This window comes from Aspergillus uvarum (genome assembly GCF_003184745.1).
Source record: "Aspergillus uvarum CBS 121591 unplaced genomic scaffold BO82scaffold_29, whole genome shotgun sequence".
Classification (NCBI taxonomy): domain Eukaryota; kingdom Fungi; phylum Ascomycota; class Eurotiomycetes; order Eurotiales; family Aspergillaceae; genus Aspergillus; species Aspergillus uvarum.
In genome coordinates this window covers 250,614-272,422 of record NW_020291326.1, presented here as the reverse complement: position 1 = coordinate 272,422, position 21,809 = coordinate 250,614, and the positions used below count along the sequence as shown (strand labels likewise).

Here is a 21,809-nt window from a genome sequence, read left to right as displayed (position 1 = left end):
TTTCAACAGTCTACAAAGTGTACTGTGAGGTAACTACAGCATAGTCCTACCCTCAAAACATGTAATCAGTTATCTTATCTGGACTAAGTGGCGCAGTGCCCCACTTCAAAGTATACACGTACAATAAATAGTACAAGTGCCTCGGGGCCGGGGTAGTAACCATATAGTTACGAGTATGAGGACGTACGAAGTATAGCACATGTAAAAGGACTCGGTCGTCATCCTTCACTTTGGGACTTGCATCAACAGAGAGTATCAGACCTCGAAATGACAGGCCTTAAAACAGGAAGTGCCTAAAACAATTCCGAACTCCAACGAAGGCGAGGTAGTCGGTAGTTCTTGTGGATCAAAATGTGGAAATGTATGGAAATCTACGATTCTGCCCGCCGCCTTATGTGATTATGTGATGATCGGATCGAACCCGGATAATAACCCTCTCCCCCATCCTCCAGAGCTTGTTCGATTCGCCATCACCTGTCAATGCCCAGCTTCCGCATCGCTTAGGATTTTTGAATACACATCCACCATGTGTGGTTGCATCACCAATGGCAACATTTGAGCGCAAATCGTCTCGATTCTCCACATCGAAGACCAGCCGATCGAACGTCGCAGGAACGGTTTCTACGACCCTGGCGGCGCAGCTGGTTCCGCGTCTGTCCTCGCAAGGCGACCAGACGCGTATCCTAACCAAAGAAGCTTTCTCACAACTGCGGCATGAACTTCTTGAAGGCAAATACAGCCAGCTGCTATCCAATGACAGCGTCGCCGATGTAAAAAAGCTTCTTTGCATCGCCCTCAAAGCCGGTCTCGAGCCATGTATCGAGGATCAGGGGCGCCACCGGGAGGCCCTAGCAAACCAGCTCTGGGACTGCCTGGATATTGTACAGGCCGTTGTCGACAAAGCACCTTTGGTTCTCGTTGAGGTTGCAGATCCGGAGATTCTGGGAAAGGATGAACAGGTTCCCCTGTACTCGTGGCTGCTTGTCCGACTCCTGCGAGCGGCAAGTATCTGGGAGATAGACAGACTTAGAGAAAAAGTCAATAGCATCCTCTCGAGCATAACGAGTGTGCCCAATAATCATGCCAGAATCTTCCCTTCTTTCCTTTGTATCTCTTCGTTCTTACGATCATGCACCATGGGTTTGTTCATGCGTCGCATCTGTGTCGGATGTCTGGCTAACCTACTCTAGACCTTCTGTGCTCTCTAGAGGCTTTTCATTCTCAAAGATTATCCAATGAGCATGCGACCAGGTCTCCTGTAGTCAACTTGAAGCAACAATTCTGTATAGACCTTGTGAAACTCCGTCTTCCGCATGGCTCATTCAATAGGACCATCAACTCAGGGTCATTGCTCCAGAGCTTCTTACTCTGTGCTGATATGTTCAAGTCTAACATACACGCATATACTTCATCTGCCGCCCCTTTTGATCGGCATGATAAGATATGGCTTTGGAACGGTTATCAGCGCCTGTGGGACCTGGCCATTTCCTGGCTCCAAAAGACTTTGCCCGCTCCGAAAGAGACAACCACACAAATTTGTGTCCGTGTGATAGCCGCAGCTGGGACTCTCTTCACCGAGGGGAGATGCACAGATCAAGACTTGGAGTTGGTCCACATTGTTCTCCAAAAATTGGCAGATATATTGACCACAGACGACCTAAGGGATTTTCCAGTTGTTCAACTAGAATTGAGCCACCTCTTAAACAGAGTTGTTGACATTTTGAGATGTACAGTGCGTTGCACTAGCATCACGGACAAATCGAATCTGTTGAAGAAGGCAATGACGGAGAGACTTGCATTCTTTCGGTCTTTAGAGCCGCGTCTTCAGGTGACTGAGCACGAATAATCTGTATATGTGTGCATTTGAGGCTAATTGTATAGGTAGACATCGATTGAGAATCTTCTGAGAAGAGCCTTGCCATCAAAAGCGGAGTGTACCACTGTCTCTGAGACTTCTGTCGCTCTCACACAGCACGTAGTGCCAGGGATTGTTCAACCACAAGAGTCACGCACCACTAACCCAGCAGTTGACACCACTGAAAGTGGTAATTCCGTGAAGCGCCGCCGTGTTTCGCATCCTGATGCAACTATAATCAACCGCAGTATGCCGCAAAGGCTTGTGTCTGAATTACTCAAGTTGCTTTGTGATCAAGACTCCAGCGACATCAAGGACCTTGGACCTTCCGTGTCGTAAGTCACACTGCAATAAAATGCTATAACAGATACCTAATCCCGGCTGTAGTGAGTATTTTGGCGAAATTAGTGAGGAGAAAAAATGCGAAGTTCTACACACCCTAGGGCTTTTACCTTGCGCTATGGCTAGAAGCTTGGCACGCATTGACGGCGCTACCTCGAACGATGCATTGCATTGTCGCTTTTGCGACGATGAAAGCAGAAAAGCCCGTTTCGACTCGAACGATCAATGTCTCAGGGCTGACCTACTGGGTGATGTGTTTGCCTCCATATTACCTACGCTGTCCCGCACTGCGCCTTTGAGAATAGCTGCAATATCTGCTTTACGTAGGGTCATCATGCATGCTCCGAACTCTGAATATACGCGGCTCGCCACCTCCGTCTTTGGGGACTTCTATCTACACTCTATGAGGAGCTCTATAAGAGAACTACGAATTATGGCTGGGTATGTACTCTTGGAACTATGCGGCCTAGCGGTGGATGTTGATGATGTTCCTAGTTTTTCAATTACTTCGTTTGTTCAGAGAAAACTGGACCGAGATGTTAGGCACGACAACTTCATAAGAATCTTGGATTGGTTACGCGGGATCGCAGAGAAGAAGGACGTTCATTATCATGAAAGTTGTATCTTGACACTTTGTCGGCTTGCGATGTAAGCCTTCCTTGATTCATCATCTTGCTCATGTTGCTAATAATACTTTCAACTATGAAGGTTCTCCTATGACGAAGAAATGAACATCATTTTGCTGCGCCTTGTTGAATATCTGGGTCACTCGAACCCATTCGTCTGCTCCATCGCATACACTGAAGTATGTGTGCTTCATTGGAAAATTTCCCTTCAGATTAACATTGGACTAACCTCCTTCTAGCTCTCCAGACTGGCGCAAAATCTCTCACTTACTCCCGGTGGCTTGTTTCGACCATTCTGGAGTACCATCTCTGTGACCGTGGTCAAAAGTTTCCAATCTCGCCCTTACATGGCAGAACAGCTGTGCGATCTCCTAGGGATGAAAGTCGATGACTTCTTACGATTAACTGAGGTTTATGTTTTACCTTACCTCGTGCTCACACAGAAACGAGACATCATCGCTAGAGTAGGCGCCACGTACAAAGAAGTCAGAACGCCGTTCGATATATGCTCAGAGAAGAACAATCTCGCCGCTATACTAGCGTTCTTGTTGAGCCAGCCATCATCATTGGACCCGGAAGATAGTATAATGTCCACCCTATCCACAGTGGATGCCGCCTTCGCTGGACGTACCTTAGCCGATCTCTTGAGGGTCGAGCCGATTCTCATCGCATGTGAGATTCTCAAGAACTTGGGGGACTCGAGCGTCAAGAAAGGAGCAAGGGTAGGTGTGCACTCAAGGCTTGCTGGCCATGGTCACTAATTGTATTAAAGTTCCAGCGAGCACTTCATCTCCTCGCCACCCTTGTCCCACGGAAATCTGCCAATGCACAAAAACGAGGCAACTTGATCGGTCACTTCATCGAAGAGCATGTCCTTGGCATCATCACACAATTTGCACATGCCATAAACGATTTTCAAATCAGACAGTCACTCATGGAAAAGAAAAGAAATCTTGCAGCTATTGGAGAGATGATCAAGGTCGCTCGAGGTCACGTCAGTAGTGCTTTGCCGCAGGTCTGCCCTCTGAACCTTCCTTGAGTCATGTTAGTGCAATGTGGCTGACTTAAATTAGATATGTGCATGCTTACGATCCGCACTCGAAATCAAGGATTTGTGCAATCATGCATTCATGGTATGGAGAGTCCTCATTAGCACTCTTCAGGGGGAAGAGGTCGAGCCCCTCATTGATCAGACAATGTCTATAGTGATAAAGTACTGGGACATGTTAACCGAAGAAACACAAAGCCATGCTCACGACTTGGTTGGTTATATCATACACCACCATAGTGATGTGGTACGCGATATTTTCCATACAATGCCCTCTCTTTCTTTGATCCCGAGGCTAGCCAGCCTTGAGGTGGAGATCAGCGAGCTTAGAGGAAAGATGGACGTTCGGAGCCAATTCTTAGCTTTCATTCGTCGCAGCCAAAGTGAAAACGCGGTGGTCATTGAGCAAACTTTGAAGGAGCTCGTTGCCTTTCTTTCTGGCAACGAAGAATTTGTTCATGCCTCGGTGCTTAGTGAGCAACCAGATCCGGTTGTTTCACAGCTGACTCGAGCCTTGCTTGATTGCTGTGTCAAATTTAATGCGAGCTCGGAATCCATCACTATTCTCTCGGCTCGGTGTCTGGGACTAATCGGCTGTCTTGATCCCAATCGAGTAGACACGGTAAAAGAGAAGAAAGATATACTGGTCCTATCGAATTTTGACAGCATGGAGGAGACTTTTGACTTCATTCTGTTCTTCCTGCAGCACGTTCTCGTCGAGGCATTTTTGTCAACATCTAACACGAGAGCCCAAGGATTTCTCGCGTATGCAATGCAAAATATGCTCAGGTTCTGCAACCTTGACTCGGCCGTGATTAACCGGTCTCGAGATGTTCAGGGGGAGGAAAAATATCGACGCTGGATGCAACTGCCTGAGGCTGTTCGCAACATCTTGACTCCATTCCTAACATCAAAGTATACAGTTACGATTGGTGCCATCAACACTAATTGCAAATCTCCTCTCTTTTCTTTGGAATTGACGCATGGCAACTGGCTTCGAAGCTTTGTGCAAGATCTGTTACGAAGTGGGAACGGCGATAATGCACGACTCATATTTAGCGTCTGCAGTCGCATCGTTAAGGGGCAAGATATCTCGATAGCGTCATTCCTTTTGCCATTTGCGGTTCTAAACCGCATAGTTGGCGGAACGGAAAGTGAGAAGCAAGATTTGCAATGCGAACTGGTACATACCTTGTCTTATCCTCTTCCGCAATCGAACAATTATGCATACGAGAACATATTATTATGCAGTCAGGTCAGTTTCCCCTAGATTGCTCACTTCGCAGGCCACTGACTAGCACCTGCCCCAGAGTATCTTTGAGGTTCTGGATTATCTTTCGCGATGGCTACAAGGAAAGAAGAAACAACTCAATAGCTCCAAGCATCACAGCCATTACATTAGTCGTACTCACAAGGAAGCGTCTCGCGAAATGCTACTGGATACGTACGCATCGCAGGTGAAAGCCGTGGAAGCCTTGTTGATTTCAATACCCCCAGAGATCATATCAAGGAGAGCAGTCGAGTGCAAGTCATTCTCACGGGCCCTGTTCCATTGGGAGCAGTACATTCGTCAGTCCAATCGTCAGTCCGGCACACGGCAGCCTTCCGGAACCGAGTCTCTATACCAGCGTCTTCAGGATATCTACAGCCAGATTGATGAACCAGACGGCATTGAAGGAATTTCGTCTAGTCTTCATGCGTTGAACATCGATCAGCAAGTGCTTGAACATCGCAAGGCAGGAAGGTGGGCTACTGCGCAGAGCTGGTATGAGCTACAGGTCCAGAAAGATCCAGACAACGGCGAAGCGCAATGGAATCTGCTTACTTGCCTTAAGGAATCAGGACAGCAAGGTATGCCGTCAATTCACATTTGTTTGCTGCAACTTTCCAGACTCACTCGTGCTGCACAGATGCTATTCTCACCAGATTCGAGGTTCTCACAAGTCCTGTTCTAAGGAGTAAGTTTCTTCCCTTCGCAGTTGAAGCATCTTGGATTACCGGGAACTGGGATCGGCTACACAATTATCTACGACTTGGCTCGCAGGATACGTCGGATTTCAATATCGGGATTGGAATCGCTTTCGACGCACTTCGTCATGATGACAGGGCAAGGTTTGAGCAACTAATCAACGGTCTACGACTGAATGTTGCCAAGTCACTGACAGCCAATTCGGTGACTTCCTTGCAATCATGCCATGACAGTATACACAGGTTGCATGCTTTATGTGAGATCGAGTTCATTGTCAAGATAGGACACGAGCCTTGCATCGAGCAAAGATCACGGTCAGAAGTGCGTGCTGTTTTGGACCGTCGCCTGGACATTTTAGGAGGATATATCTCCGACAAGCAATACCTGCTTGGCCTTCGGAGGGCAACAATGGAATTGACGTATGGACATTTCTCCTGTTTTATGATACTTACGCCGACTGACTATACACTTGAAGGGGCAAATTTTCCGATTCCGAAATAGCAGCTGCTTGGCTGGCTAGTGCCCGTCTTCTCCGGAAAGGCAATTATACCAACCAAGCATATCAGTCGATGCTTCATGCTGCCCGCTTGAAAGACCGAACAGCCACTATCGAACACGCTCGACTTCTGTGGAAAGACGGTCACCATCGGAAAGCGATACAGACGCTTGAAGGTGCAATCATGGCTAATGAATTTTCAACGTCAGGCGATTCCGATTCCGGATCCCTACTACGTGAAAAACACCAGAATATTCTTGCAGCTAGGGTATATCACCTTTATTGAATGATGTAAAGCGTCTAACCCGGGCCACATCTCTCTAGGCCCACTTGCTCCTGGCAAAATGGACGGATCGTGCCGGTCAAACTCAATCGGATGTTATCGTTCAGAGGTTCAGGGAAGCCATAAAACTTCAGCCAAGGTATTTGTCGAAGTTCTCTGTGAGGGACTTATGTTGATTTTAAGTAGGTGGGAGAAAGCACATTATTATCTGGGAAAGCACTACAACAAGATATTGGATTCTGAGAAGGCAAAGCCACTAGGGAAGGAGGCACAGATCTAGTACGTTTGCCCTGTCATGTTCCCAGAGCCTGAAGCAGTTCTATCTTACACGTTCTAGTTTGAGTGGCGAAGTCTCAAAGCTTGTTGTCGATAATTATCTACGATCATTGGCTCATGGAAATAAATATGTTTTTCAATCACTCCCCAAAGTGCTGACGCTGTGGTTGGAACACGCATCTATCGTGGAACAGCCATTTGACCCTAAGCGTGGAGACAATGAGTAAGTCACTTTAGTCTACTTCTTCGTTGTTTCGACAACAACGGCCTTTTGCTTGTCTAGTCACATCAGTTGTTGACATTCCTGAAAAGGGATTTTCAAAAGCATACCCTACAGCAGCGAAAGAGAAGCCTCGAAGACATACATTTGCAGCTAAAGAAGTACATACATCGAGTCCCAGCTGCGTTGGTAGGTCCGGTGACTTCAGTTTGCAGCATAACATACTAACAAATTCAGCTGTTCACAATTCTTCCTCAGGTCCTAGCTCGTATCTGTCATCCGAATGCCACAGTATACGACCTCTTGACAAAGATTGTGGCCAAAGCTGTGAATTCTTTTCCTCAGCAAGGGCTATGGACAGTTCTCGCTGTGGTCAAGTCGTCATCTAGAGACAGAGCCTCGAGAGGTATTAGTTGTCTCCAGAGAATTACAGTATGTCAACATGAAAAATGGGCAGATCCTGAAGGCTAATCGATGCAGGACATGAACAAGAAATCGAAAGCAGAGTCATCCGTGTCTGACATGCGTGCATTGGTTAATCAAGGCCAGAAATTCTCAGATGAGATGTTGAGACTATGCATAGCACGCATCGAAGAGAAGGTATCAAGGGTAAATCTTAGAACTCTTGGTTTCAATCATAAAGTGGCCCCTTGTCGACTTGTCGTGCCTTTTCAGGCAATGTTAACGCCGATCTTACCAGCCAGTCATGATTCAGAATATCTCAAGAGTTTCAGGGCCTTCCCCAGAGAAGCAATCACAATCGAAGGTGCGAAGTCAACGATGACCACAACTTAACGTGCTTGCTGATCATGTATAGCTGTCCTCGATGATGCTCAAATCCTGAATTCACTTCAAAAGCCGCGTCGTATCAGTATTCGAGGGTCTGATGGAAGGATTTACAGTATTCTATGCAAACCTAAGGATGACCTTCGCAAGGACCAACGCCTCATGGAGTTCAATAACATGATCAACAGATTCTTGAAGAGAGACGTCGAATCGAGCAAACGTCGAATGTGTAGGCATTATACTCCCGGACAGCTTTTTCTTCTTCCCTCTTCTGATCTTATGTATTGCTCGACAGACATCAAAACGTATGCGGTGACGCCACTGAACGAGGAGTGTGGACTCATTGAGTGGGTGGATAACCTCCGCACGTTGAGAGAACTTGTCATCAAGCTTTTGAAAGAGAGAGGAATTTCGCCAAATGCAGGTCTCCTACCGCGCACGGGTCGGAAAGCTGAGTGCTAACCCGGCTTCTACTATACAGTACAGCGAGATCAGGCAAAATCTCATTGAAGCCTGCTCAGAGGCTTCGAAACTCGATTTGTTTTCAACCAAGATTCTTGCTAAGTACACGACACGGAAGACAAAATCCCGCTACAGGCTGGTTGGGCTAACAGACAACTAGATTTCCTCCGGTGCTCTATGACTGGTTTGTCGAGATGTTCCCTGAAACGGAAGCATGGTTTGCAGCCAGGATACGTTACACCCGATCCTGCGCTGTTATGTCTATGGTTGGTTATGTCCTAGGGTATGGCACCTAGTTTTCTTAGACTTCCTAGCATTATTCCAGGATGTTGTTCTTAACAGACTTCCAACAGGTTAGGTGACCGTCATGGTGAGAACGTTCTTTTTGAGGAAGGGACAGGGGGGGTACTACATGTTGATTTCAATTGCCTTTTTGACAAGGTGCGTTGGAACTTCCCAGCTATAGTCATGTTCTTCCAAAAGCTAATTCCTTCTCAAGGGCTTGACCTTCGACAAACCTGAGCTAGTACCTTTCCGCTTGACACAGAATATGGTGGATGCGTTTGGCGCCTATGGGTACAATGGTTAGTGGGTTGAGAAATTTGAAAGGCACGAGCTCTGAGATATTGACAAGCATTCAAAACAGGTCCATTTCGCAAAACTTGCGAGATAAGTCTAAGATTGCTTCGCCACAATGAAGATGCACTCATGACTGTCCTGGAGACTTTCCTGCACGATCCGACCACAGATTTCATAGGGAAAAAAGTAAGCGTGCCGAATCCCCAGAAAGAGATTTTGAAATGCTCAGTAATTTATAGCGTCGCACACATGCAAGTGTGCCCGATACACCCGCCGGGGTACTAGAAAATGTTCGCAACAAACTCCGAGGTCTCCTACCGGGGGAATCTATCCCACTTTCCGTCGATGGCCACGTCGATGAATTAATCATACAGGCAACCGATAAGCGAAACCTGGCAGCTATGTATATTGGCTGGTGCTCCTTTATCTAGACAGGACAGACCCGCACCCATATTTGTCATATTATAAGTACCTCGATAGCTATCTCGGTAGATACTTGAATGCACAGGGCCACGGGCCGTTTGACTAGGAAATAATGTCCTATTTTGTTTAGCTATTACTGGTAGGACTGGCCCTTCTGCTTATTTTGCCTGAAAACTTCACTTGGTAAGTTGATGACATTTCGGCTTGGGGACCATCCACAATCTAGTAATGAGTGCAAGTGGTGTGTAGATTGTTCCAACGACGACGGCAAGTTGATTTGGAGTTTACCGTGTGGTATCATGCCGATAACGGCCTTTGGTCTGACTTGGGCTCCGACTTCTCTCACTGCGACTGCTGTAATCATAACTGCTGTAGCTGGGACTGCGACGTCGACGACGAGTGTCCACTCGTGGGTGTGGCATCCGTCCTTTCGATGATGCCGAGGGACTTCTTGAGGAACATGATCGGGAGCAGCGCGGTGATCGAGAGCGCGAAGGAGAGCGTGGCCGGTAGATATCATGCCTATCCATAGGCCGCGAGCGTCGGGCCCTTCGTGGCGGTGTTGACCTTTGCGGGAACGGCGAACGGCGGGAAGCACGACTTTCTAAGGGTGAAGGGCCAAGGCCCTGGCTCTGACGGCCGAAGCTTCCTCTGTTGCCTTGGTTTTGTGGCGGCGGCGAGCGCGAGAACGCACGCCTGGGCAAGACAATGGACACACTTATAACAGCACCGTCTAGCTGCGCTTCGTGCATGTGTGCGATGGCGGCCTCTGCATCAGCAGGATCATGGTAAAGGATGTAGGCAGTGCCTCTATTGGTCATGACTGCGAATGGTTAGCATCCATGGGATTATGACCCGCGGGAGCTCGTCGAATTACAAGCTTTGTTCATGGGCAAATCGAGACTTTGTATCTCGCCGAACCCCCCGAAAATTTCGTGTAAATGTGATTCGGTAACATTTTTGGTGAGCTTTTCTACAACAATCTTTGATGCAGTTAGTGCGTGAACGTGTAGCTAGCCAAGCTTGTGTTCGTGATCAACAAACCTTGGAGCTTCGTGGCAAGGCGAGTGAGGGACTGGGCGACCGGCTGTAACCTTCCCTCCCATATAACCTAGAAGTCTGACTCCGACTCCGACTCCGAGAATGCGTTCGAGATCGAGACCTGCTTGTGAATCGAGTGCCATTGCGCCTGCCGGAAATGCGATCAACAGACGGACTTCGCGTCCCACTCTTGTATCTAGTCTCTGAACGAGGGGATTCAGATCGTCGCGATGATCTAGTGTCTCGATTAAGAGTAGTGTAGCGCGGTGAGCGGTTCGAAGAGTATTCCCGAGGCCTGTCAGACATGCTGTGTTGTCGGGCCTAGATCTGGAAAGTTGAAGTCAGAAGGTTGGCTGGAAGTTTGGCGAGGTACTGGCAAAGAGGGTGGGTGGTGTGGAGCTTCCCGCCTCCAAATGTCATAGAGCCGCGGCGGCCAGTAATCAGACAACGGATTCGCTACTCGGGAATATAGATACGCAGGATCTATTTCGCTTGTGACCTTTATTTTTGAACCAAGCCAGTATTAGATGTGCATTTTCAAGTCTTAATATGAATCAATATCAGACGCATCGTGTATATTTCTAAATATCAGCTGTAGCGTTGCCCCATCGTTCGTACTCCTCCACAACGGCGGCTGTTATTTGCCTGCGAACCTGCTGGAGTGCATATTCGAAATGTTTCATTCGAATGTCCTGCTCCTGTCCGGTCTCCTCTTCCTCATCTAAAGCAGCATCACCGGCTGTCTCGCATATACTAACAATCTCCGCTCCGGAGTATCCTTCCATTTTCCCAGCTAGAGCTTCTATCTCTACTTCGGGATGGACCACAGACTTACTGAACCAGATGCTCAGGATCTCCTTCCGGGCCTCGAAATCTGGAGGCCCTATATAAAGGATATTATCCAGTCGGCCGGGGCGCATCAAGGCCGGGTCAATGACCTCAGGCTTGTTGGTAGCCGCGACGACCAACACATTCCTCAGCTCTTCAATTCCGTCCATCTCGTTCAATAGTGTTGTAAGAACATTGACCCCGCCCTGGGATGAGCTGCCACGCTTCGAGGCTATTGCATCAATTTCATCGAAGAAGACGATGCTAGGTCTTGCGGACCGTGCCTTCCGAAAAATCTCTCGTAGTGCTCTTTCTGACTCTCCAACATACATGCTCAGGATTTCAGCACCCTTGACTGCCAGAAAGTTCAATCCTGCCTCCGTAGCCAGTGCTTTCACAGTCAGCGTCTTGGAGCAACCCGGTGGCCCATATAGCAAGATGCCCTTTTTACTGTTCACATTCAATCTCCGCATTCGTTGTGGGTGCTATTCCGGGGAGTCAGCGCTGTCAAGACATGATTAAGATATGAAAATCTACCTTCAGAGGTCTCTCCACTGCCTTTTGGAGGCGTCTTTTGATCTCATGCTGCCCACCAATGTCCGACCATCTCACTTTAGGGGTTTCCAGAAAGACTTCCCGCATTGCAGTTGGTCGCGTCTCCTGTAGAGCAGAAAGAACATCATCATCCTCGATTTTGAGGGAAGAATCTGCGTCCAAAACTATTTGGCCTGTATTTGAGCCACTGTCAGTGGCACAAATATGTTTCTCCGTCGACTGGCGTTTCCGTGCCTTTCGACAGACCAATTGGAGCAATGCAAATAGATCAGCACCGACATAACCATGCGTTTTTTCCGCTATGAGATCTATTAGCGTGTCACTCAGCGTAGGGGACGGGTTTCCGCATATGGCATGTAAGATTTCACTTCGAGCCTGCGCTGTTGGCACTTGAAGCTCAATCTCAATCGCTAATCGATGGGGGGTCCTTAAAACATCATCAACATCGTTCGGGTGCCGAGTCGCGGCCACAATCAAAACTAGAGCCCCTTTCACCATGTCCAGACACTCGCACACAGCGGCCGTCAATGATTGAGTCTCCACGGTGGTTCTTCTCGGCGCTATATACTCCAGTTGGTCGATGATTATAGCACTTGGTTGACAACGCATTGCCTCCTGAAAAGCATTGCGCAGCTTAGTTTCAGCGTCACCAGAGTTTCTACCAAAGGTAGAGGAGCCAATGTTGAAGGTTTTTCTCCACCCTGCCGCTTGGATTTGGCCCAACAGCGCCGTTTTGCCGGTGCCCTTAGGACCATAGAGCAATATACCTCGGCTATGCTCATAGAACGGAGGCATGGTCAGAGTACTGGCATCCGAGTTGAAATCAGCGAGACTTTCGTTGATACTATCGATCTGTGGCTGCATCCCACCCAAACCAACTGAATGCACTTTCAGATATGCCTCCCTACGACTCACTGGTGCCACGTCCTCACCAATGATGATTTTGCTAGTGCCTGTGAATTTGAGCAAGGTATGATCACCATTTTGACTTTGGCCTGACATGCCAGCCACTTTAAAACTGCGTCTCTGGCCTTTAAGCTCCAGCTCGAAAACAAGACCGATAGCAATTGCATCACATCTCGTCAGAGGGAATTCAAGTGACCATGCCCAGTGGTTTATGTCGCTGGAAGGTATGATGCCAAATTTAGTAATCTTGTCATCATCTGAGCAATCCACTATGGAGACCGTCTGTGCTTCTTCAAGTGGCGCATCAACTTTGCTAATAGTAACTTTTTCGCCAATTTTATATCCGTAGCAATCCTGAAGAGTCCGAGAGGTCTGAACAACGGTATTCTGGATATTCTCGACTGCATTCCAGGCTATAGCATATTTGGAAACTTCTCCAGGGATATAGAGTGCGCAAACATCCCCAGCCCTAAGTTTAAGGGCGGCTAATGAGGAAGATGATAGGTATACGCGAAAGGCATCTCGATGATCGTTTCTGGTCTGTTTTGAGAGCGGTCGAACGGTGAAAGACCGAGTCTCAGACATTGTGTATAATGCGAAGCTTGCAAGTATCGGCCGGACGAAAATGGCTTCTGGTGCAAGGATCCCAATCTTCTGAAAGAAGGCAGACCACGAAGTTGAGGAGGTTTCAATATCAATTAGGTTATGCCCAGCGCTTACTGAATCATTTTTTGGGTGGTCGCGCGTGATGCAATGGTCAAGGAACAAGGAGAGCGAGCACTTCGAATGCGTACCAAGGTCTGACGAGGTTGGGAACCTTTTTAAGAAGCAGAGACTTTGTGGAAGCAGAGACTTTGTGGAGGCGGATAATTGTCAAGAGCTCACTATATTTGCGCCATATCTGTCAAGGAAAGAGCCAGGGTATAGAGATAGGGAGACGGCGTAGACACTTTATGAGCTTAGATTTCTTTTTTTTAGAGGAGCGGGGGATATGCAGGTTGCCCCACTCGCACACACTTCTACCTACGTAGTAGTCTAGCTAAGCACAAAACCAATTGCATTTGTTCGTGTATCGCATTTGCCCGATCCCGAGTCAGGGAAAGTGTCACAAGCAATGTATTCTCGGGTGTGTCTTTTCTTGTAGAGGGCGTTAATCTGACACATATTGGCTTGTGAAACCGCCTGTCAGCACTTATGACTCTAAAACTCGAGGCACAGTACCTTGTCCGCAAATAAGTTGCGAAGGAATCACAAACATCAATCCGAACGCCAACTAGGTCCTGGACTATTTGCAAGTTCCTACTTAGACATTTAATTTGCTCGCATGGATTCTCCGTATGAGTGATCACTTTTGAGCCGTCTTCTACAAGTACCCCACATGAATTGTTCTGTTTTCGGACTTCATGCCGCGATGGACCAAGAGGCTGTTACTGAGATTAGACGGTTTGTCATTCTAAACAAATCATATTCGTCTTGACACCGAGTACGATCGTTGTCCGAGACGCTGTATACCAAAGCAATATGACTGATATAACTACTACCAACAGGTGCCGAAATTCTGAAATGCCGCCCCGAGTACATATCATTACTGTTGATGATGTATGAGTATGATACCCATAACATAGAATGAGCCCCTGTTGATGCCTGTATAGCCCTCAAAGCAGAATATCCAATACACTGTTACCATTCCAAGCACCATTCCCATTATATCAGGAGCCAGAATATGTTGGAGATAGGAGGTATGTCGCGAATCGCTTCCGGGGGAAAGATACCACCATACTATCTATCCAAAGAATGTATCCCTGGGAGTCGGCTACTTTGCTTCATAACAGTTTTAGCGGGCCGATGCCAGGTTCGAGAGCAGTAGTGTAATAGAGCTAAAGTGACGCATTGTTAAACACACGAGGTTTCAAGCAGAAAGAGACAAATTGCAGAAATAACAGTGTTGTACCTTCACTTAGGCGTAAATCTTAGCACCAAGACTTTCATACGACCAGGCTATTTCCTTAGCAACTACTGGAGTGTGAGAGATTTGGTATATTCCATCCATGACACGTGAATCGGCCAGATGTGGGGCAAGGTGCAGGGCCATAGAGGAACAGGAGGGAGAGAACTTGAAGCATTCAGAGGTGGAGAATTGAGATTAGCAACACTTTCCGCTTGTGTTGCCGTTCAAGCCAGAACCTTGCTGGTCTATACTAACGCCCTGAGAGCTGACCTGCTCAGACTTTGATGTGTCCATTCCTTTCTTGATATCTGAAGCAAGATCATAGAAAGCTTTTTCAATGTTGATGTTGTTCTTGGCCGAGACTTCTAGAAATGGAATACCTAGCTCATTCGCTAGCTGCTGGCCTTGCTCGGTCGATACTGCTCGCTTCTCTTCCCAATCACACTTGTTGCCAATAAGTATCTTGTGAACACCTTCACTCGCATGCTGCTCCACATTGGAAAACCATGTGCGGATATCTGATTCAATGAGTTAGATCATTAGCATATCAATCATGCCAGTAATTCCAGGAGTCCTTACTCTGGAACGACCGTTCATCAGTGACATCATAAACAAGGAGAATCCCCATTGCTCCTCTATAGTAAGCTGTTGTAATTGTTCTGAATCGCTCTTGCCCAGCTGTATCCCATATTTGGAGCTTCACGCGCTTGCCATCGAGTTCGATAGTGCGGATCTTGAAATCAATGCCAATAGTGGTAATAAACGACGGAGTGAATGAGTCCTCGCTGAATCGCAGTAGACAGCATGATTTACCGACGCCCGAGTCACCAATCAACAACAGTTTGATCTGAGGATAAATAAGATTAGAAATATGATTCGCTAGAGATGAAACTGCCACCTACCAAAAAGTCGTAATTCCTTGTACCGGCCATTATTGGACTGGCCCTGACTACAGAGGTCCAGCAGAGTCAAGCTTCAAGAAATACCCCAAGTGAAGACTCGTGCTCAGAATTGAGACTGATCCAAGCAAGTGTTGCTTTCTACTCCGTAATTCGCCGCTCAACCCTGCCTCCTCAGTTTCCGTTTCACTGATGACTATTAGTACATCACTTCTCTGGAATTTTCTTTAGAGGTGCAAATACCCTAAACTGGTCCGTGAGAGCTTCTCACACACAGCGCTCAGATGTGACCTCTGTAAGGCCTGGTTTTACCCAAGTGATGATAGTTTGGAGGACTCCGATGATTCAATCGTTTGCCCGGGAGTACGGGGGCTCAGGGGCCGGGACCGGGAGACAAAGGACAGTGGGTTCAAAATCCTTGTGGCTAACGTTACCTCCGATCTCTGGATCGACTCCGAACAGATCCTGAAGAAATGTGGGGTGAAGATTGTGCGTTCTGGAGAATGTATGATATTGAACGATGCCTGTGATAAGATGGCGAGTTTGAGAGTAAGCTAGGGATGCCGATAAGTTGCGTTTACAAAGAAGGCCCAAGGCGGAGTAGAACTCCGTAGATCCACTAGTAATACACAGACCAGTAACACCACAGTATCGAACCGCTTGCCCCCCATACATACACAGGCCCGCCACAAGGATCATCTAAATCAGAAAGAATCCTCAATATCACCCTCCGAGTAGATTGTCCTAATCAATTCGGCGCAAAGCAACAAATATCTAACTAATATTGAAGAATGGAGCTGTCACCTCTGCTATTTAGTACGACAAGCAATGATATGTGTCAGTCCCTATTATTTATAATCAGCTAGAATTGCCAGTGCCTCCTCTCCCTTCCGCTGCCTATTTCATCCATGATATGTATGGTTTTAGAAAGAGCATCCTCAGCTACTGTCTACCCATTGGGTCTGGCCGGTGACGGTCAGACCTTAAGAGTCTATACAACCCAACAATAACTAAGCTGTGGCAATTGTCATTCTCGATGCAGATAGGATGACTTGAGTACCATGTACAGTACCTAGCAGGTTGGTCCAGTCGAATCATCATTGGTTTCTATGGCTGTGTGCTAGCAAGGCACGCTGAAGATAGTCTTACAGCCATCGGGAATAAACCCAACCCATCCGTTCAACAACCTTAATCTGTTTCTCCGCGCTTGTTTTGCCGATGATATCATTAATGTCTTCCTGGAAGGCATGGATGTCAGCGCCTCTAAGCATGGCTCGTGCTTTCTGAAGTAAAATCTCGGTATTGCATATCAGCAGACCGTAGTCTTTGAAGGCTAGGGTTCCGCTGGTCGTCACAGTCGATAAAGTTAGGGTACGGTGAACTTGTCTGGATTGGGCCTCATTAGACTCGTCATCGACTTCGCTAGAATAGCCTACTAACCTCAGTGCGTGCCTTAATTCATGCTGCCGCCGACCAATGCGCAAGCCCTTCCTGCTGCCAAACAAGCCGAAGAGCCATTGAACGGAGGCATACGACACCAATAGACCAGGGGTCAATCCAACGAAACTATGGCTTGTCAATACCGCACCTACTTGTTAAAGTAGGGTAACACTTACCCAAACACCAGCTCCTGGCTTCTCAGCAAAGCATCGATGCCCCCAATAGCAACCTCGACATCCACTTTTGTCTTTTGTATCTGTATCAGGAGGGCTCGTACTAAGTCACCTCGAATAGTCCCAATGAACGGAGTTCGTAAATCCTTCTCATACGCCCTCAACACAGGCGTGAGATCACCTTCCCTGACTTTGTTCATGATCATGTTCATTTCTGCGGATGCGAGAGACTCATCGCTGGGCTCGCGATGGTCTAGGACGAAATCTACCACCATTCTTTCCAAGCTAGCCCGATCTGCCTCAAGACTGTTCTTGCTCATCAACGCGATCTCGCTCTTCTCATCGTGTCTTATTGTACCAACGAGTCGCTTCAGTGGGTCCACGACCCAGTTGTTCCAGAACTCGATTGTTGTGGATCCGATATCTGTGATCCACCCCAGAAGTTCACGTCTTCGAGCCTTGAATATTTCGAGAATTGTACTGGTTGACAAGGTCGCGAGTAAAAATGGGAGCCAGTAACGCACTATGAATGAAGGTCGCCCAAGCCCACTGGTGCTTTTCTGTGTAAGCGCAAGGTACTGTGGAATCAATGTCCGGTTTATTTGGTCGAGTTTTTCAATAACATAGTAAGGTCCCCTAGGACACATGGTTCCGTTAGAATGCATGTGAAGCAACGAGCCCTCTTTCTCGGCAGCCGCGGTAGATTTCAGTTCGAATTCATGAAGTGTGCCACCAGAGGCCAGATGCTGTAGTACTAAACCCAACAAAGTCACACTGTTAATAATCTTACTGCACCATTCATCACTAACAGAGCTGTCACCATGGCTGCCTGTGAGATCGTCATCAAGTTCAATCTGAAGGCATCGTTCCACCAGGATTCCCAGTGCACTGGCATTGATATCTTTCACCATATGCAGCATTTTCCGTTTCTGGCGTACCTCCAACTTGGATGCAAGAAGTGGATGCAGTAATCCTTTTCGCACAGTGGACATTGTCGTAGAGAATACACACCGACGGGCTGAGTGGTAGAAATGATTCCATGCATTTGAGGTACGAATTGCTCGGTTCCATATTCCGGTGGAAGACCAGGCAGAGGATTGGTGTCCAAGATTGTGCCAGAGCCACACAGGGAATGTCTGCGCAGTATAGAGTCCCATGTACCATTGAGATTCCAGAAGACTGTCCCAGTAAGTGAGTTCATCAGTGATGGCGAGGGTGTTCTCCGAAAGCGACTCCAAGACTAATCCAAAGGTCTGAACAGTAGCCCTAGCGGCGACAATCCAAGATAAATCTGTTACGGGAAGAACTGAGGACTGGCCACATACTACCCGAGTCTGGGGACACTCGGAGATCAACCGCGCAATGCGACTGGCGCGCAAAGCCGGCTGTGAACGTGATTCTATAGAAAGCGAGTCCGAGATGCGCTCCAGGGTTTCTATGTCCTCTATTCGGCTAACATCGCTGGCGGTTTCCTGGAGCTCGGCATTTGAGCTCTTCGTGATGCGCTGCTGTAATTTATGAAGCTGTATATCGAGGTTATAGACTATGCTATTGTCAAATAAGCAAAGATCCAGGGCGACTGACAAACAATGGGTACTTACTTATTGACAACGAACATGGTTGGGATTTACTCGAGGCACCGAGGCTCAATCTAAGTCCAGCACTCGTTGCGAGGAGGAAATCCAGGGAACAAAAGTACCCAAGCGTCAGCCAATGGCGTCATATTTAGTAAGCAGGTTATTTTATCTCAGCTTGTCCTTGACTTTACTCATACGTAGTACACGTAATTAACATGATCGGTAAGCGCGAGCGGATCATCCTGTAACCTTCATAGAAATACCCTCTCAAATATATTATCTCCATCATTATATACTCTAAGGGCTTTCTACTTAGTATATAAGATATATAGACTTGAAAGTATTTTGATGCCTGGTTTTATATATATGTAGAGGCTAATCCAAAGGCAATCAGTTATATAGCTTAATACCAATGTCTGCATACTATAGGGTTATAATGAGGTATTTTCTACTTTTCCTAAGCTTACAATGTTTATTCATAGTAGATTAAGAGAGTATCCAGATTCTTCCATATAGGACAGATTGGTTCGATTTATTAGTACTTTGAAAATCATCTCTTATATGGGTTTCCAAGGTGATCCGTTGGCTTGCCTGATCCGTTCGCTTACCGATTACGCTAGACACGTAACGAGTCAACAACTTAGTACTGAAGCGTAAAGACTAGGTACTGGTGGAGATTAAGGAAGGCGAAGTCCTCCTCGTCGCCCGTGCCGCCACAGTACGTACAAACTATGGTAGGAAACTCGCGGCAGCTGCCAGACATGCATCCAGCGCAGACACTCGGAGGAGGAAGTTATTACCATCATCTGGCATTCGGAACGTCCTCCCTTTTCACTGGTCAAGTAGCTGGTAGCTAGATCTACGCGACCTACATGAGTACCTCAGACCTTTTCTAAGTACGGGATGATATACAAATGTGTTGTGTCTGTGACAATTGTGGACATCTCCAGCCGATGGGTCACTCAACGCTTTGGCACTCATCCCTAGCCATATTTCAATTGTACATAGTAAGATAAAATAAACTTACAAACCTACCTTGAAGGTGTAACTACTCATAATAGGGAGTTTCAAATGTAGAATAATTTGACTGATATGAAATTTACTCAAGGCGGTAGGGAAACGAGAGAGTTGGAACCCCGAAGCCAGGGCACCCGGGCACCCACAAGTTATTCATACGTACAACCTTTTCTTTCTGCAAGGCTCTCTCTGCAAGGGGAATTGCAGCAGCCAGCCGCGGGCAGGACAGGTTAGTACCTTAGATCGCACACGGACCACGGCAGCACCAACGGTTTCTCTTCATACAAAGGCGGTGATGATCTAAGGATAAAGAATGGTCAGTATGTTAGATACTGGCCCGTGGTGATTGGAGATCGAACCAAGCCCATTCCCAACCGGGTGGAGCTAACATCGGCCCCAATCGGCTAGGCAGTGGTGCCAGCCTGGAAAGGTCGCGGCCAGGGGGTAGCCGAAGAAATCTCGCCACCCCGGGAACAATACTCCTGATGGCGCAGTTCTTTACCCGGCTTCTCTGAAATACTGGCCCAGTACCTACCAACTACTTTTACAGAGTTCACATCTCTCTCCCCCGGTGTTATCCAGAGGATCTGCCCTCACTTCAAGTTTTCTTCTCTACTCCAATAGCTTTTCATTCGTCCAAACCCTCAACCCCATTGCTTTCCCAATCTCTCGCTCGCCTGCCCCTTATCGAAGGAACCTGGGAAGGAGTAGCTGAAGGGAAGCTGACCACCTGCTTTAAAAATGTGAGCCTTCTTTACGCAATGCCACTCGATTACCTCTAAGATTTGATAGGAATACGACGTCGTTTTCAACCCCAGAAACCTACTGGGGCCAATTTGAGGAAATTTCCAAATACAACACCCATCTCAATGTCGTGGAACGGCTCTGGACGGCATGGTACGCCTGGATGCAGAACGATGTTCTTGCGACAGGTATCATGTCATTCATGATGCATGAACTTGTTTATTTTGGACGCTCGCTGCCATGGATCTTCATAGACAGCATGGGCTTTTTCAAGGGTTATAAGATTCAAAGTGTATGCATAGTCACTGGCAATTGGAGTTGGATGTTAACTGACAGTTCTCTTATAGAGCAAAGTTCCGTCCTTGCGCGAACAGTGGGACTGTGCCAAGTTCGTGCTTTTAAGCCATTTCACCGTCGAGTTGCCTCAAATCTGGTAAGTTCAGTCAGCATGCTGCTTAATTCAGTTGATATAGCCGCTTACCTTGGCTAGGCTTTTCCATCCCATGGCCCAATTCTTCGGCCTCTCAACTTCCGTCCCATTTCCTTCAATCTGGACCATGGCTTACCAGATCGCTATATTCTTTGTCCTTGAAGACACGTGGCACTATTTTTCTCACCGCGCTCTTCACTGGGGACCACTTTACAAATGCATCCACAAGATTCACCACCAGTACTCAGCGCCCTTTGGTATGGCTGCTGAGTACGCCTCGCCCATTGAAGTCATGATCCTAGGATTTGGCACGGTTGGCTGTCCCATTCTGTGGTGTGCGATGACTGGGGACTTGCATATTTTCACCATGTACATCTGGATTGTCTTGCGGCTATTCCAGGCAATAGATGCACACAGTGGCTATGAATTCCCTTGGAGTCTCCACCATTTCCTCCCCTTCTGGGCTGGGGCCGATCACCATGATCTGCATCATGAGAAGTTCGTTGGCAATTACTCCAGCAGCTTCAGGTGGTGGGACTATATGTTGGATACCGAGTATTCTCCAGAGGCGATCAAGCGCAGAAGACAAACAAAACTTGCTGGGGATATGAAGAAGGGCCAATGATGCGATTGCTACTTGCGCTCATGTGCACATTCATCCGAGAAGCTCCTTGAGCACTGCAACTCAAGCAGCTGTCAAATCTGAAAACAGATTTTGTTATCATGCGAAAGCTGCAATGCCTTGAGGGCTTCTAACTCATTTTACTTAATACCGTTGGGATGAAACTCGTATAGACTTATTTTTTAATTATGCTTCTGAATGATAATTTTTGCAAATGCATTGGATAGCCGACATGTTGGACGCATATCTTCGTAACTAGAATAA

The 21,809-nt window shown here is 47.3% G+C and overlaps 6 protein-coding genes across 6 annotated transcripts; 2 read left to right on the top strand and 4 right to left on the bottom strand.

Moving 5' to 3' along the window:
- Positions 1 to 463: 463 nt before the first annotated feature.
- atrA (protein kinase MEC1) lies at positions 464 to 9,373 on the top strand (the record flags this gene model as incomplete). The annotated part of the gene is made up of 26 exons (XM_025638038.1): positions 464 to 1,140; positions 1,191 to 1,828; positions 1,886 to 2,190; positions 2,243 to 2,638; positions 2,693 to 2,845; positions 2,906 to 3,002; positions 3,063 to 3,545; positions 3,596 to 3,838; positions 3,897 to 5,126; positions 5,182 to 5,722; positions 5,782 to 6,259; positions 6,316 to 6,604; positions 6,661 to 6,758; positions 6,806 to 6,898; positions 6,957 to 7,118; positions 7,208 to 7,304; positions 7,353 to 7,547; positions 7,596 to 7,881; positions 7,933 to 8,130; positions 8,197 to 8,321; positions 8,383 to 8,465; positions 8,524 to 8,646; positions 8,717 to 8,804; positions 8,863 to 8,947; positions 9,010 to 9,128; positions 9,182 to 9,373. The coding sequence occupies exons 1-26, from the start codon at positions 546 to 548 to the stop codon at positions 9,371 to 9,373; spliced, it is 7,392 nt and encodes a 2,463-aa protein (XP_025491620.1). The 5' UTR covers positions 464 to 545.
- A 710-nt stretch (positions 9,374 to 10,083) lies between these two features.
- On the bottom strand, positions 10,084 to 10,776 carry BO82DRAFT_392371 (RNA-binding protein with serine-rich domain 1; the record flags this gene model as incomplete). Its single annotated transcript, XM_025638614.1, has 3 exons — positions 10,410 to 10,776; positions 10,243 to 10,348; positions 10,084 to 10,188 (listed from the first exon to the last, which is right to left on the bottom strand). Coding segments are annotated over exons 1-3 (513 nt in total), but the record flags the coding sequence as incomplete, so codon positions are not given.
- A 159-nt stretch (positions 10,777 to 10,935) lies between these two features.
- Positions 10,936 to 13,638, bottom strand: BO82DRAFT_354656 (putative AAA family ATPase). Its single transcript, XM_025635255.1, has 2 exons — positions 11,772 to 13,638; positions 10,936 to 11,719 (listed from the first exon to the last, which is right to left on the bottom strand). The coding sequence occupies exons 1-2, from the start codon at positions 13,278 to 13,280 to the stop codon at positions 10,988 to 10,990; spliced, it is 2,241 nt and encodes a 746-aa protein (XP_025491618.1). The 5' UTR covers positions 13,281 to 13,638; the 3' UTR covers positions 10,936 to 10,987.
- A 1,200-nt stretch (positions 13,639 to 14,838) lies between these two features.
- Positions 14,839 to 15,575, bottom strand: srgA (Rab family GTPase srgA; the record flags this gene model as incomplete). Its single annotated transcript, XM_025631452.1, has 3 exons — positions 14,839 to 15,161; positions 15,223 to 15,490; positions 15,546 to 15,575. 3 exons carry the CDS (start codon positions 15,573 to 15,575, stop codon positions 14,839 to 14,841), a joined length of 621 nt encoding a protein of 206 aa, XP_025491617.1.
- A 771-nt stretch (positions 15,576 to 16,346) lies between these two features.
- BO82DRAFT_392368 (NCA2 family protein) lies at positions 16,347 to 18,799 on the bottom strand. The gene is made up of 4 exons (XM_025638613.1): positions 18,757 to 18,799; positions 17,159 to 18,703; positions 16,983 to 17,108; positions 16,347 to 16,928 (listed from the first exon to the last, which is right to left on the bottom strand). Exons 1-4 carry the CDS (start codon positions 18,771 to 18,773, stop codon positions 16,688 to 16,690), a joined length of 1,929 nt encoding a protein of 642 aa, XP_025491616.1. The 5' UTR covers positions 18,774 to 18,799; the 3' UTR covers positions 16,347 to 16,687.
- Positions 18,800 to 20,234: 1,435 nt separating this feature from the next.
- Positions 20,235 to 21,736, top strand: BO82DRAFT_383712 (sterol desaturase family protein; the record flags this gene model as incomplete). The annotated part of the gene is made up of 4 exons (XM_025638037.1): positions 20,235 to 20,242; positions 20,542 to 20,785; positions 20,841 to 20,926; positions 20,984 to 21,736. 4 exons carry the CDS (start codon positions 20,235 to 20,237, stop codon positions 21,546 to 21,548), a joined length of 903 nt encoding a protein of 300 aa, XP_025491615.1. The 3' UTR covers positions 21,549 to 21,736.
- Between the last annotated feature and the right edge of the window lie 73 nt (positions 21,737 to 21,809).